At 41.8% G+C, this 15,379-nt stretch overlaps 1 protein-coding gene across 1 annotated transcript in view; it reads right to left on the reverse strand.

Annotated features, from left to right (window-relative positions):
- Nucleotides 1–15,379, reverse strand: part of crhr1 (corticotropin releasing hormone receptor 1) — a 159,221-nt gene that overhangs the window by 101,244 nt on the left and 42,598 nt on the right. The window contains exon 3 of the mRNA XM_024013493.2: nucleotides 7,890–7,943. Coding sequence (XP_023869261.1) covers nucleotides 7,890–7,943 — 54 coding nt within the window. The remainder of the gene's footprint in view (nucleotides 1–7,889; nucleotides 7,944–15,379) is intronic.

The raw sequence follows: 15,379 nt of genomic DNA on the forward strand, positions 1-15,379 counted from the left end.
GTGAAGATGCTGGAGGAAACAGGTACAAAAGTACCTATAGCCACAGTAAAACGAGTCCTGTATCGACATAACCTGAAAGGCTGCTGAGCAAGAAAGAAGCCGCTGCTCCAAAACCGCCATAAAAAAGCCAGACTATGGTTTGCAACTGTGGGCAGAACTGAAAAAGCATGTGCGAGCAAGGAGGCCTACAAAACCTGACTCAGTTACACCAGCTCTGTCAGGAGGAATGGGCCAAAATTCACCCAACTTATTGTGGGAAGCTTGTGGAAGGCAACCTTACGTTTTACGTAAGTTAAACAATTTAAAGGCAATGCTACCAAATACTAATTGAGTGTATGTCAACTTCTGAGCCACTGTGAATGTGATGAAAGAAATAAAAGCTGAAATAAGTCGTTCTCTCTAATATTATTCTGACATTTCACATTCTTAAAATAAAGTGACCTAAGACCGGGAATTTTTACTAGGATTAAATGTCAGGAATTGTTTAAACTGAGTTTAAATGTATTTGGCTAACGTGTATGTAAACTTCTGACTTCAACTGCAACTGATTGATGCGGCCATGCATGCACACACACACACACACACACACACACACACACACACACACACATACATACAGTGGGGAGAACAAGTATTTGATACACTGACGATTTTGCAGGTTTTCCTACTTACAACATGTAGAGGTCTGTCATTTTTATCATAGGTACACTTCAACTGTGAGAGAAGGAATCTAAAACAAAATCCAGAAAATCACATTGTATGATTTTTAAGTATAATTTTGCATTTATTGCATGACATAAGTATTTGATACATCAGAAAAGCAGAACTGAATATTTGGTACAGAAACCTTAGTTTGCAATTACAGAGATCATACGTTTCCTGTAGTTCTTGACCAGGTTTGCACACACTGCAGCAGGGATTTTGGCCCACTCCTCCATACAGACCTTCTCCAGATCCTTCAGGTTTCGGGCTGTCGCTGGGCAATACGGACTTTCGGCTCCCTCCAAAGATTTTCTATTGGGTTCAGGTCTGGAGACTGGCTAGGCCACTCCAGGACCTTGAGATGCTTTCTTACGGAGCCACTCCTTAGTTGCCCTGGCTGTGTGTTTCGGGTCGTTGACATGCTGGAAGACCCAGCCACGACCCATCTTCAATGCTCTTACTGAGGGAAGGAGGTTGTTGGTCAAGATCTGCGATACATGGCCCCATCCATCCTCCCTCAATACGGTGCAGTCGTCCTGTCCCCTTTGCAGAAAAGCATCCCCAAAGAAGATGTTTCCACCTCCATGCTTCACGGTTGGGATGGTGTTCTTGGGGTTGTACTCATCCTTCTATTCCTCCAACACGGCGAGTGGAGTTTAGAGCAAAAAGCTCTATTTTTGTCTCATCAGACCACATGACCTTCTCCCATTCCTCCTCTGGATATATCAGATGGTCATTGGCAAACTTCAGACGGGCCTGGACATGGCTGGCTTGAGCAGGGGGACCTTGCGTGCGCTGCAGGATTTTAATCCATGACGGCGTAGTGTGTTACTAATGGTTTTCTTTGAGACTGTGGTCCCAGCTCTCTTCAGGTCATTGACCAGGTCTGCCGTGTAGTTCTGGGCTGATCCTCCCATTCCTCATGATCATTGATGCCCACGAGGTGAGATCTTGCATGGAGCCCCAGACGAGGTGATTGACCGTCATCTTGAACTTCTCCATTTTCTAATAATTGTGCCAACAGTTGTCCTTCTCACCAAGCTGCTTGCCTATTGTCCTGTAGCCATCCAGCCTTGTACAGGTCTACAATTTATCCCTGATGTCCTTACACAGCTCTCTGGTCTTGCCATTGTGGAGAGGTTGGAGTCTGTTTGATTGAGTGTGTGGACAGGTGTCTTTTATACAGGTAACGAGTTCAAACAGGTGCAGTTAATACAGGTAATGAGTGGAGAACAGGAGGGCTTCTTAAAGAAAAACTAACAGGTCTGTGAGAGCCGGAATTCTTACTGGTTGGTAGGTGATCAAATACTTATGTCATGCAATAAAAATGCAAATTAATTACTTAAAAATCATACAATGTGATTTTCTGGATTTTTTTTGTTTTAGATTCCGTCTCTCACAGTTGAAGTGTCCCTATGATAAAAATGACAGACCTCTACATGCTTTGTAAGTAGGAAAACCTGCAAAATCGGCAGTGTATCAAATACTTGTTCTCCCCACTGTACATACATACATACATACATACATATAACACACACACACACACACACACTACATGTTAATGTTTTTAAATGTACAGTACCAGTCAAAAGTTTGGACACACCTACTCATTCCAAGGTTTTTTCTTTATTTGTACTATTTTCTAATAGTAGTTAATAGTGAATATTTAAACTATGAAATAACACACATGGAATCATGTAGATCCCAAAAAAGTATATTTTATATTTTGAGATTCTTCAACGTAGCACCCTTACCTTTGATGACAGCTTTGCCACACTCTTGGCATTCTCTCAACCAGCTTCATGAGGTAGTCACCTGGAATACATTAAAATAGCAGGTATACCTTGTTAAAGTACATTTGTGAATTTCTTTCCTTCTTAATGCATTTGAGCAAATCACTTGTGTTGTGACAAGGTAAGGGTGGTATACAGAAGATATCCCTATTTGAAAAAGATCAAGTCCATATATGGCAAGAAGAGCTCAAATAAGCAAAGAGAAATGACATTCCATCATTACTATTGTGTCACGCCCTGACCTTAGTTCCTTTTTATGTCTCTATTTTGGTTTGGTCAGGGCGTGAGTTGGGGTGGGCATTCTATGTTTTGTGTTCTATGTTTTCTATTTCTGTGTGTTTGGCCGGGTGCGGTTCTCAATCAGAGGCAGCTGTCTATCGTTGTCTCTGATTGAGAACCTTACTTAGGTAGCCTTTTCCCACCTGTGTTTTGTGGGTAGTTATTTTCTGTCTTTGTGTCTGTACCAGACAGGACTGTTTTGTTTCGTTTCGTTTCATTCTCTTTGTTATTTTGTTTAGTGTTCTGTTTTAATAAATTAACATGAACACTTACCACGCTGCGCTTTGTTCCGATGATTCCTCATCTTCAGACGACGATCGTTACAATATGACATGAAGGTCAGTCAATGCAGAACATTTCAAGGACTTTGAACATTTCTTCATTGCAGTCACAAAAACCATCAAGTGCTATGATGAAACTGGCTCTCATGTGCACCGCCACAGGAAAGGAAGAACCGGAGTTACCTCTGCTGCAGAGGATAAGTTCATTAGAGTTACCAGCTTCAGAAATTGCAGCCMAAATAAATGCTTCCCAGAGTTCAAGTAACAGACACATCTCTACATCAACCGTTCAGCTGAGACTGCGTGAATCAGGCCTTTATGGTCAAATTGCTGAAAAGTAACCACTACTAAAGGACACCAATAATAAGAAGAGACATGCTTGTGGCAAGAATCACAAGCAATGGACATTAGACTGGTGGAAATCTGTCCTATGGTCAGATGAGTCCAAATTTGAGATTTTTGGTTCCAACCATTGTGTCTTTGTGGGACTCAAAGTAGGTGAAAGGATTATCTCCACGTTTGCTTCCCACCGTGAACGATGTGTGATAGTGTGGGGGTGCTTTGCTGTTGACACAGTCAGTGATTTATTTAGAATTYAAGGAACACTTAACCAGCATGGCTACCACAGCATTCTGCAGCGATRCGCCATTCCATCTGGTTTGTGCTTAGTGGGACTATCATTTGTTTTTCAATGGGACAATGAACCAACACACCTCCAAGCTGTGTAAGGGCTACTTGACCAAGAAGGAGAGTGATGGAGTGTTCCGTCAGATGACCTGGCCTCCCCAATCACCCAACCTCAACCCAATTGATATTGTTTGGGATGAGTTGGACCGCAGAGTGAAGGAAAAGCAGCCAACAAGTGCTCAGCATATGTGGGAACTCCTTCAAGACTGTTGAAAAAGCATTCCAGGTGAAGCTGGTTGAGAGAATGCCAAGAGTGTGCAAAGTTGTCATCAAGGGTAAGGGTGGCTACGTTGAAGAATCTCAAATATAAAATATATTTTGATTTGTTTAACACTTTTTTGGTTACTACATAGTTTTGATGTCTTCACTATTATTCTACGATGTAGAAAATAGTACAAATAAAGGAAACCCAGGAATGAGTAGGTGTGTCCAAACTTTTGACTGGTACTGTATGTAAATTGTAAAGTCTTTTGTCTGTAAAGTTTTTTTTTTGTTATGTGTCGGACCCCAGTAAGACTAGCTGTCACCATTGGCGTCGGCTAATGAGGATCCTAATAAATCAAGTCAAATAGATATTGAATAATGTTAAACATGACTTGAAAAAGCAATCAGTTCCATCTCCTACAGAACTCTATGTGTAACCCCAGCTGAATGCAATTGAAATGTCTGCTAAAGAGATTATAGTGCATTGAGGTGTAACTGGACCTGTGTAGACAGAGAAAAATGTAGGTTTTCATTCACGTCTGAAACAGAGCTTTTCTAGTTGATTTGCATCAGGACTTGAAGAGGGTGGGGATGTAGACATTGCATTCACTCTATAAAGTGTGTCATTGTCCAAAGCCTTGGTGCTCTCCGTTTCCTCACATCTTTGTGTGGCAGACGTATGCTAACAGATTGTGTTAATGCCTTGTGTTAATCTGCTATGCCTTGGGTGGATGGCATTTTTACCTTGTAATTGGGAAGGAATTGTGTGTGTGTGTGTGTGAGTAAGRTCTATTAAAGGAGCTATCGAAGCTCTTGGTCGTTTTGACACGGCAGGAAACATTAGTGACCTTTTAGATACACCGCATCACAGAAGTCACCACGAACGTCACAAGCCGTGAACCGGTCTCCTATTGATTATCCACACTACTARGTACAGAGGCTATTTTACAAGAATCCCAAAGGTAATTAGATTAATATTCTTGTAAACCCAACCCTTGTCAACAGCAGTGACTAGGGTCTGCAATTCATGACGGACTCTTTTGGTAGTTCGATAAGGGGGGGAAATKATTGTTTCCGGGGTGTTTCCCCTTCTCCCAACCAATCGTGAGGCAGACATGCAGAGAACATTACGATTTCAATCCAGAATGTACAAGCAAAACCTTTGCAGTTGTTTAAATGATGGTGGTTGATGCAAACTAGCTACAAACTAGCTACTTGTGAAATGCACACATTAAAAATAACCTTTGTGATCTCCATCTTGCTAGCCACTATTTTGTGTATGGGGTATGTGGCCAACAAGGCAGTGACGCAGGCAGTTTCTCTACGACAAACTGACATTCTATTATGCACAGACATTACGTGTTAACCCGGAACATTGGCTGCATAGTGGGAGGCGACTGGGTTAGCTTTCATTGCATATAGATTATCTCAGCAATAACAATGCTTGCATCTCAGGTCTCTGTCTCTCTTTACGGTGTTTTCCATTTCCATTTTTAGTAATTTAGCATACACTCTTATCAGAGCGATTTACATCTAGGGTTAGGTTGCAGTTTTCCCCTGTCATGTTTGTTCATTACTGCAATGCCTGAGCACAACAGATGAWAGCAATATATGTGCGTAAAGATGAAAGCATGATAAAATCATATTTCCAATTAATGGAAAATAAGCAAAGATGAGTCACAATCTGTGTGGCCTGCTATGGACCCGTAATCCACCGTGGGTCACTAACGTACTAGCAACAACATCTGTGTTAACGTGCTAGCAACAACACGCTAGTGGAAAACATGCTTACAGGTAGCGGCAAACCTGAACCTGGGGATAAGGGGATTAACACCTCACTGCGGCCTTCCATGATGACCATGCCAACAACAAAACAGCAACAACAGCAACCACCACACTAGGGATACAGCTGGGCAGGTAACCTTTAGTGACAGCTGCTGCACTACCAGCGAGGCGGCTGTGTCTGTTAGTCAGGTGAGCTGGGAGAGTGGGAGGAGAGGGGGAGAGAATGAGTGAATGAAAGAGGGAATGGTAGAGGGAGCGAGGTTGAGAGAGCGACAACAACTGAATGAGAGAGAGGGAATGACAGAGAGAAACGTAGAGAGCAGCAGACTGTGAAGAAGAGGTAGGCAGATTGCTCGGGTGGATAGGCTCTGTTTAGCTATAACACCATGTTGAAATAGTAATTGAGGCAAGCCATATCTGGGCTAGATAGATGTCAGTACCCTTACGGAAAAACCAAATGAATTTCTGTGAAGATGTGATAACGTGACAACATGTAAAAGCAACCTGTGATAACACAAAACTTCACATGTGAAAACATGATCTCATGTGAAATAAATGTAACAATAAATGCTTTTAAAATGGAAAACTCCAAATTCTATTTTCACATGAACGTTTTTCACGTGTGAAAATGCAATTAAACATGTAAGAGTTAGATTTTCACATGTGAATTTTTCTTACATGTGGAACTGCACATTTGATTTTAACATGTGAGAATTCAGTTTTCACGTGAAAGTTGTTCACATGAAAGTACAAATTCGATTTTCAAATGTGAAAATGTGTCAAATGTGAAACTTAATTTAAAATATCATCACGTGACGTGTTCCAAAACTACATGGTTTCACAGGTGAAAGGATATGTGATCACGTGAAAATCCACATATTTTTTCGTAAAGGGTTATGGATGGATAAATAGATGGAGTAAGAGAAGAGAACACATAAGCAAAATAGGAGGTGTCTGTCTGGGTACATTTAGCGTTGTCGGACTACATATGCTAGTGATTCGATGAGTCGTAAGGAGAGAAGACTTTCCGATGTTTTTTTTCTCCCCAAAGATTTAAAACTTCAGTGAAGACATCCAAGCCTCACTATGTAAATGAGAGAGGTAGAGACGCTGGAGGGATTTGAAAACCCAGCACATCCCCAAACACGATTCTGATAAACTAAAATGGAGATAAAACGCAAAGTTGTGGAGCTGCAGGCAGTTTAAAACTAATTAGAGCACGTCAGATTGGAGGAGGCAAGCAGGCAGCCCTCATACGGCTGATAACATTACTCTGGGCTTTGGTAGAAAAATGTGTTACTTATTAATCAAACAAAGGGGACTCTAATTTGTCCTGCACAGCTTTTACAACTACAGGCAGCAATGCATCATGGGCTGCCAAAGAAAAGCCCTAGTGATTGGCTTAGAGAAAATCCTCCCCTTCATTTCATGGAGGGGGGTCAAATGTATCTTTCTGTTTTGGAAGAGCACAGCGGGATGTGACATTTACTTTAAACCGTAAACCGAATATAGGAAAAAATAGGACCGTAAAATAAAGAGTAGTGGCTAAATCGTCTAATATAATTGTCCCAATGCAATTTCCATCCTAATAATTTAGCTACAATGGAGAGTGGTGGAAGTTTGAAAACAAGCATTTCGCTACACCCGCAATAACATCTGCTAAATATGTGAAAGTGACAAATAAAATTKGATTTATTTGGTTTGTATAGTTCTGCCTCATACAAATCCAATGTCCAGAGTTTGATTCAAGTTGGAATGTGTTAATCCATTTATTTGTTGTTATTCTCTTTACAAAAATTGAATGAAAAATGTAACAAAATGGATTCTGATCAAAAATGGAAATGAAAAGGTCCTTAAATTCAAACAAAACTAACACACATGGCATGGCCTGTCATTACCAATACTTTTTAACACATACCTTCAGACCCTGATGTTGATTAATGTCTAAGATGTTGCTGTGAGTGCAGCCCTTTGTCAGTTGAGTAACAAAACTAGCCCTAGACACATGTTTTCTCTGTATCAAAATGAATGCAGCTCTTTTGTGTTACATACCGTGAATCATATATTTTGCAAAAGCATCAAAAAGTGACACATAAACTGATACCAGGCAAGACACACTTACACTTTGGGACCACATGAACATTTCTGCTGTACTCACCGGCAGTGACATTGCTGGGCGTGAGGGTCAGATTCCACAGTGCCAACGTACGTGCTGAAACACAAGAGGAAAATCAAATATTAATTTATACACTAAAATATACAGGAAACACATGAATAAAACCATATTCCATTTACAATTCATGTATAGTCCTATTCAGGTTTGACATGACGATGGATACGTGTCGGATCAATGGTGACAACAAAGGAAAACAAAGAGACTCAAAATGTCATAAAAGTCTTGTCATGATCTTCTCTGTATTCTGTCCTCCATTACTTTTAAAACGTGCTACCAGTCAACATAGACAATTAGGCACGCAAGACGCAACACTAGTGAAATGATTTCAACAATCGGACAAGGTGGAATACAAGAGACAAAAGAAGAATCGTCTTTGATTAATCTTTGTAAACATGATGCTTGCCTCTGTAACCAACCATTCCTTATGCCCCATTCCTCCTATCCCTCACCCACCCCCTCACCCACCCCTTTCCCCTTACATTTGCACAGCACTTCATTTCATACTATACATAATATATAAACTCGGCAAAAAAAGAAACGTCCCTTTGTCAGGACCCTGTCTTTCAAAGATAATTCGTAAAAATCCAAAGAACTTCACAGATCTTCATTGTAAAGGGTTTTAACACTGTTTCCCATGCTTGTTCAATGAACCATAAACAATTATTGAACATGCACCTGTGGAACGGTCGTTAAGACAATAACAGCTTACAGACGGTAGGCAATTAAGGTCACAGTTATGAAAACTTAGGACACTAAAGAGGCCTTTCTACTGACTCTGCAAAACACCAAAAGAAAGATGCCCAGGGTCCCTGCTCATATGTATGAAGGTACCTTAGGCACACTGCAAGGAGGCATGAGGACTGCAGATGTGGCCAGGGCAATAAATTGCAATGTCCGTACCGTGAGACGCCTAAAACAGCCCTACAGGGAGACAGGATGGACAGCTGATCCTCGCAGTGGCAGACCACGTGTAACAACACCTGCACAGGATCGGTACATCTGAACATCACACCTGCGGGACAGGTACAGGATGGCAACAACAACTGCCCGAGTTACACCAGGAACGCACAATCCCTCCATCAGTGCTCAGACTGTTCGCAATAGGCTGAGAGAGGCTGGACTGAGAGCTTGTAGGCCTGTTGTAAGGCAGGTCCTCAACAGACATCCCCGGCAACAACGTCACCTATGGGCACAAACCCACCATCGCTGGACCAGACAGGACTGGCAAAAGTGCTCTTTACTGACGAATTGTGGTTTTGTCTCACCAGGGGGGATGGTCGGATTTGCGTTTATCGTCGAAGGAATGAGCATTACACCGAGGCCTGTACTCTGGAGCGGGATAGATTTGGAGGTGGAGGGTCCATCATGGTCTGGGGCGGTGTGTCATAGCATCATCGGACTGAGCTTGTTGTCATTGCAGGCAATATCAATGCTGTGCGTTACAGGGAAGACATCCTCCTCCCTCATGTGGTAAMCTTCCTGCAGGCTCATCCTGACATGACCCGCCAGCATGACAATGCCACCAGCCATACTGCTCATTCTGTGCGTCATTGCCTGCAAGACAGGAATGTCAGTATTCTGCCATGACCAGCTAAGAGCCCGGATCTCAATTCCATTGAGTACGTCTGGGACCTGTTGGATCGGAGGGTGAGGGCTAGGGCCATTCCCCCCAGAAATGTCCGGGAACTTGCAGGTGCCTTGGTGGAAGAGTAGGGTAACATCTCACAGCAAGAACTGGTAAATCTGGTGCCGTCCATGAGGAGGAGATGCACTGCAGTACTTAATGCAGCTGGTGGCCACACCAGATACTGACTGTTACTTTTGATTTTGACCCCCCCTTTGTTCAGGGACAATTTATTCAATTTCTGTTAGTCACATGTCTGTGGAACTTGTTCATTGGAACTTGTTCAGTTTATGTCTCAGTTGTTGAATCTTGTTATGTTCATACAAATATTTACACATGTTAAGTTTGCTGAAAATAAACGCAGTTGACAGTGAGAGGACGTTTCTTTTTTTGCTGAGTTTACATGGAAATATTCCCTTTTTCTCTCCGGCGTATGCTTTGATGTACAGTTGCATTATTCAAAAAGTGCAGGGTACAAGGCACCCATGGAGCATGTTTCGTTTGAGCCAGGGCCGCATCGCATCTCATCATGAAGGAAACCTAGCACTCATGACTGTGAAATAGTTCCTTCCAAACATAATTCCATGCCCGTCTACCTTCTCTTTTCCCCTCATTGAACTTAGATCAAAGGACAGTTGGATAGAGGACGCTATCTATGTCAATAGAACATAAATATATATAAAAATATTCATAAAGTACAGGCAGTTTGGGCTGTTTTTTAATTAGGTGATAAAGTCAGAGGCAGTCTCACATGAATGGACAGACCGTTCTTTCATTTAATCTTAGATCATCCTCAAGTCCTGAGCCGGAATATAGAGGTCACACAGCACACTGTAGTGGCTCAAACACACAACGCATTTCATCCTCAAAACACTGCTAACTGTTTCCATGATTCATCCTGTATCTTTGGTGGATTCATATCCCATTTTGGTGGGAGTCCATGTTCATGTTCAGCATGTGCGACTTGGCCTTGCTAGTAGGCCGTGTAATGTTGATATGATGGTTGATATTTACGATGCATTTTCACAGCTCCTAAAGGCCTGTCTCTTAGACCTTCAGTCTGTTCCCCCTAACTGCCACTGTGGCTGCCATCCACTGACATAAAACAAGTTGGCCCAAGCACATGATTTCAACATAAACGGTTGTGTTATGTTCAGAGAAAGACACACACAGACACACATCCAATCACTTAGCACGCACGCATGCACACACACACACACACACACACACTAACCCTCTAACCAATGGACCGCATGTCCACACACTGTGAGTACTGTGAGGACTGTGAGGACTTGCGGTCTGCTAGTTGGAGGGTAGGTCACACAGACAGCACACACAGCACGTGTGTTACTACATTGATAACACAAGTCCTACAATCCATCTTCAGAATTATTCTATAATAGAGGAATTCCCCAGGGACGTACTCACTCGTGATGACTGTGTCCACGCTCCACAAACATTACCATAACATCCTCCCCTAACAGGGAACAGGCTCTGGACATGGCTTGTGACAGTCCATCCATTATAAATAGTTATAATTAGAGAGGATGCACCCTACTCCCTACATAGTGCACTACTTTTGACCAGAACCCTATGGGCCCTGGTCAAAACTAGTGCACTACATAGGGTGCCATTTGGGAATTATTCCAGAGAGACTGCAGGTCCCTAGTGATCCTATACCGTTAGTTCAGGGAGCTTTCAGGTTCAGTGAGCCCCTGCATGGGTAGATTATATGTCAAAGGACCAGGCCATTGAGATAACATGCCCTGCAACCTATACAGGCTCAGCGCCAATACAGTACAAACGGATCCCTGTGATCTCGCTGATACCTCAAAAAAACCATAGAGATACACAGTATTGAATTTGCTTTTCCATCTCAATAAACAATCATTTCACAGTACTGTATGTATTCAATGGGCAATCTAATAGATCACCCATCTCCCAAGACCAAGTCCCATCTCATGATGGTCTTCTGTGCAGTAGCAGAGGTCAATGCCCTCTATTCTACCAGACGGGGTCAGTGCGGCTGACTGAACGCAACTGAAGAGAGGTCAGAGTCAGAGTTGTCCTCCAGCTAGTCAACCTACTGTAGCTCTCAGAGTATACCCTTCACACTGGTCTCAAATTCTATCAAGAACTCAAATATCACACAACTACTAGAGAAAGGTGCCACTCTTCAGTGCACTGGTGGTACTGTTGCCTCTAAACCAGCTATCATAACAATTGTCAACAGCATTCCATCCTGCATCCCTCTGCTGGCTTGCCTCTGAAGCTAAGCAGGGTTGGTCATGGATTGGGGACCAGATGCTGCTAGAAGTGGTGTTGGAGGGCCAGTAGGAGGTACTCTTTCCTCTGGTCTAAAAGTAAATATCCCCAATACACCAGGACAGTAATTGGGGACATTGCCCTGTGTAGGGTGCTGTCTTTCTGATGGGACATTGAACAGGTGTCCTGACTCTCTTTGGTCATTCATTATTGTAAGAGTAGGGGTGTTAAACCCAGTGTTCTGGCTCAGTTCTGTCCCTCGTACTATCATGACCACCTAATTATCCCCAGCTTGTAACTATTCCCCAGGCTGTTGCTGTGAATGTGTTCTCAGTCAACTCTCCGGGTTCTAAAAAAAAACTGATCCAGCCCTACCACTCACCTAAATGCTGTGCTCACGCACCAATAATTATTCCTTGCATTCATTCATGTGAGCGAGTCATCCCACACACACGTTCCAGTGATTCATTTCACCGCTGACTGGCGTAACGCAACTTGACAAGATTATTGCTCAATTAATAAACTATGACTCATGCAAACCGCAGATGTTAGAAACAGAGCCTAAAACAGTTGCAATCATCTTTTCACACCATTTCAAGTAAAAAAATCAAGCTTTTTGTTCTCAATAATTGTCTTACTGTGAAGATTGATGGATAGGCAGGATAGGCAGTACCGCTCTCTCTCTCTCTCCCACACACTGAAAGCTAYTAGTAACTGTGTGATGAGTACAGGATAAGCTATGTAGATAAGAGATCTACCCAGGCAATTCCGGGATAAATACAAATAGGCTAGAATGTAGGAATTACTTATGGTAGTCATGTCGGAAAGTTTTTAAGGGAGACGTTCAATACTACAACCAATTCAACAACAACTTGTTGGTGTAATAGCACTGATAAATCATGGCCTTCAGAGGCCCATTAAAGGGAGACAGACATTGATTCATGAAATCTGAGATGAGATGTTAATCACTGTTTGATCCGCATACTTTCCCAAAGCTTCCCTCTGTTTAACGGGCACAGATATCAGAGATGGATGGAGCCAGAGAGAGAGAGAGGGAGAGAGAGATGAGAGAGAGAGAATGAGACAGAAAAGGAGAGAGAGGGAGAGATGAGAGAGAGAGACAGAGTACTCTCTTGACATGTGGAAGGGAGTAAACATCCTCTACTGCAGATAGCAGGATATATGGTGAGCATTGGTGGGAAGGAAAATCAAATCCATAGGAAAACATGCTCTGAATTTTGTGAATGAAATGACAAAGCCTATAGAATAAACAACCAGTTATACAATTATGGGGGATGTTTAATATCTTTCTGGATGTATTAAGTTTACACAGCAGCAGGTAATAATGTGAGGGGTCCGCTGTAAATAACCCCATTGAAAGTTTACTGTTGAATAGTCACCATGGAAACAGAACTGCACAAACCCCCCCCCCCCCACACAAGTTTGATATGTCAACGATACGCCAGCCAGCCATCACCCTTCAATGCGCCGACTTCTAAACAGCAGTTCTTAGAACAGTTTCTTGAAGTGGGCTGAGACGACTGCGTTAAACAAAGTCGATTAATTTCTCTCTGCGTTAATTGCTGGTCTATTAGATCCTGAGTGTCCTTTCTCAGCACCTGCAACAACCGTAATTATAAGCCACTACCACCACGTAACACCTCCTTTCTCTGCGCATCATCATTTATCACAGTATCTTCTCTTTCTAGGTCAAAGGGGTGCTCATAAAGCCTTTGGATCAAAAGGATATGCATTATTCTTGCTTTTTACAAAGCTGTTCACTGCAACCAAATAGTGGCTAACGTGTGTCTCGTCCTTCGATATCCCTTCAAAATCACGTATAGCTAATTAAAGAGCTGGGCACTGTGTGTGTGTGTTTGTGTATGTGTGTGTGTGTGTGCGTGCGTGTTACTGAAACATTGCTCGCTGGCCCAACTGCCACAAGGAGTTAATTGCACACAAGCTTATTTGATCCTTAAAGGAAGAAGAAAATAGCTTATTGCATTAGTAGTGAATGGCTTCCATCCAATTAGCAGGCTTATTCAAGGGAGACAACATCAACACTGCAGCTTCATCAGCAATTTTGCACAGATATACTATATTTCTGCATCAACGTAAACTGCCGAACTGGCTATAACCTAAAGTTAAGGTAGCAGCGAAATACTTTCAGCAATAATACATTATTAAAATATTGAGCTATGTTGTATGCATTATATTATTTTATGCTAATACAATTACTCATAGAAATAGATTTTGTTTAACAAGTAATACATTTTTTGTATATCCCCAAGCACACATCAAAATCCACAAATAATATTTTAATTGGCCACAAAATCAACATTTCGCAATGGCCATCTCAGTCTCCGAACTTGAAACTCAATGAAAACTGGTGGTTTGAATTGTAGAGGGCGGTCCAAAAGCGCAGACGAAGGGTACCAAGGATCTAGAAGGAGTTTGTATGGAGAAGGATTGTGTATGGAGGAATAGTCTAAGCTGTGTGTTCTCTAACTCATACAACAGCCCAGTGCCGTCATCTTCACAAGGTGCGGTATTGAAAATAGGGGGGGTCAATAATTTTGACCTCTACGTTTTGAAAAATAAAAAAGATATTACTTGTTAAACAAAACATCTTTCTCTGAGCAATTGTATTAGTATAAAATAATATAATTTCCCACCATTTCTTGTCTATCAGTATTTCAATTATATCTTTTATACAGTCATTTTTGCGCATCTTTTCAAGGGTGTCAAGAATTTTAGAACCCCAATGTATTTGCATAGTTTATTTGCAAAGCTTTAGTCTTGTCAGAGATGGGCAGTATTTCACATTTTATATTTTGCGTTTTGTATTACACTGGGCTGAACTACACACCAAAGTATTTTCTAACAAGATACTTTCTAAATCTGTCATTTCTATTTTCAAAATACTTTTCTATACCATTTTTTATATAGCTGTTCACATTTTTGTTGTCCCCTTTCACCCTACATTGGTATCAAAAGTCTGATAGCACTAAGAGTGTCTGCTAAATTAGCTAAATGTATTCAGAAAGTATTCAAACCCCTTCTGTTACATTTCAGCCTTATTCTGAAATGGATTAAATAACTTTTTTTTCTCGTCAATCTACACTCAATACCCCATAACGACAAAGTGAAAACATTTTTTTTAAATGTTTGGAAATGTATTAAATATTAAAAACAGAAATACCTTATTTACATAAGTATTCAGACTCTTTGCTATGAGACTCGAAATTGAGCTCAGGTGCATCCTGTTTCTACATCTTGATTGGAGTCCACCTGTGGTAAATTCAATTGATTGGGCATGATTTGGAAAGGCACACATCTGTCTATATAAGGTCCCACAGTTGACAGTGCATGTCAGAGCAAAAACCAAGCTATGAGGTCGAAGGAATTGTCCGTAGAGCTCCAGGACAGGATTGTGTCAAGGCAAAGATATGGGGAAGGGTACCGCAGCATTGAAGATCTCCAAGAACACAGTGGCCTCCTTCATTCTTAAATAAAATACGTTTGGAACCCCCAAAACTCTTCCTAGACTGGGCCGCCCGGCCAGACTAAGCATTAGGAGGAG

Source organism: Salvelinus sp. IW2-2015, linkage group LG20 (genome assembly GCF_002910315.2).
Source record: "Salvelinus sp. IW2-2015 linkage group LG20, ASM291031v2, whole genome shotgun sequence".
Lineage (NCBI taxonomy): Eukaryota > Metazoa > Chordata > Actinopteri > Salmoniformes > Salmonidae > Salvelinus > Salvelinus sp. IW2-2015.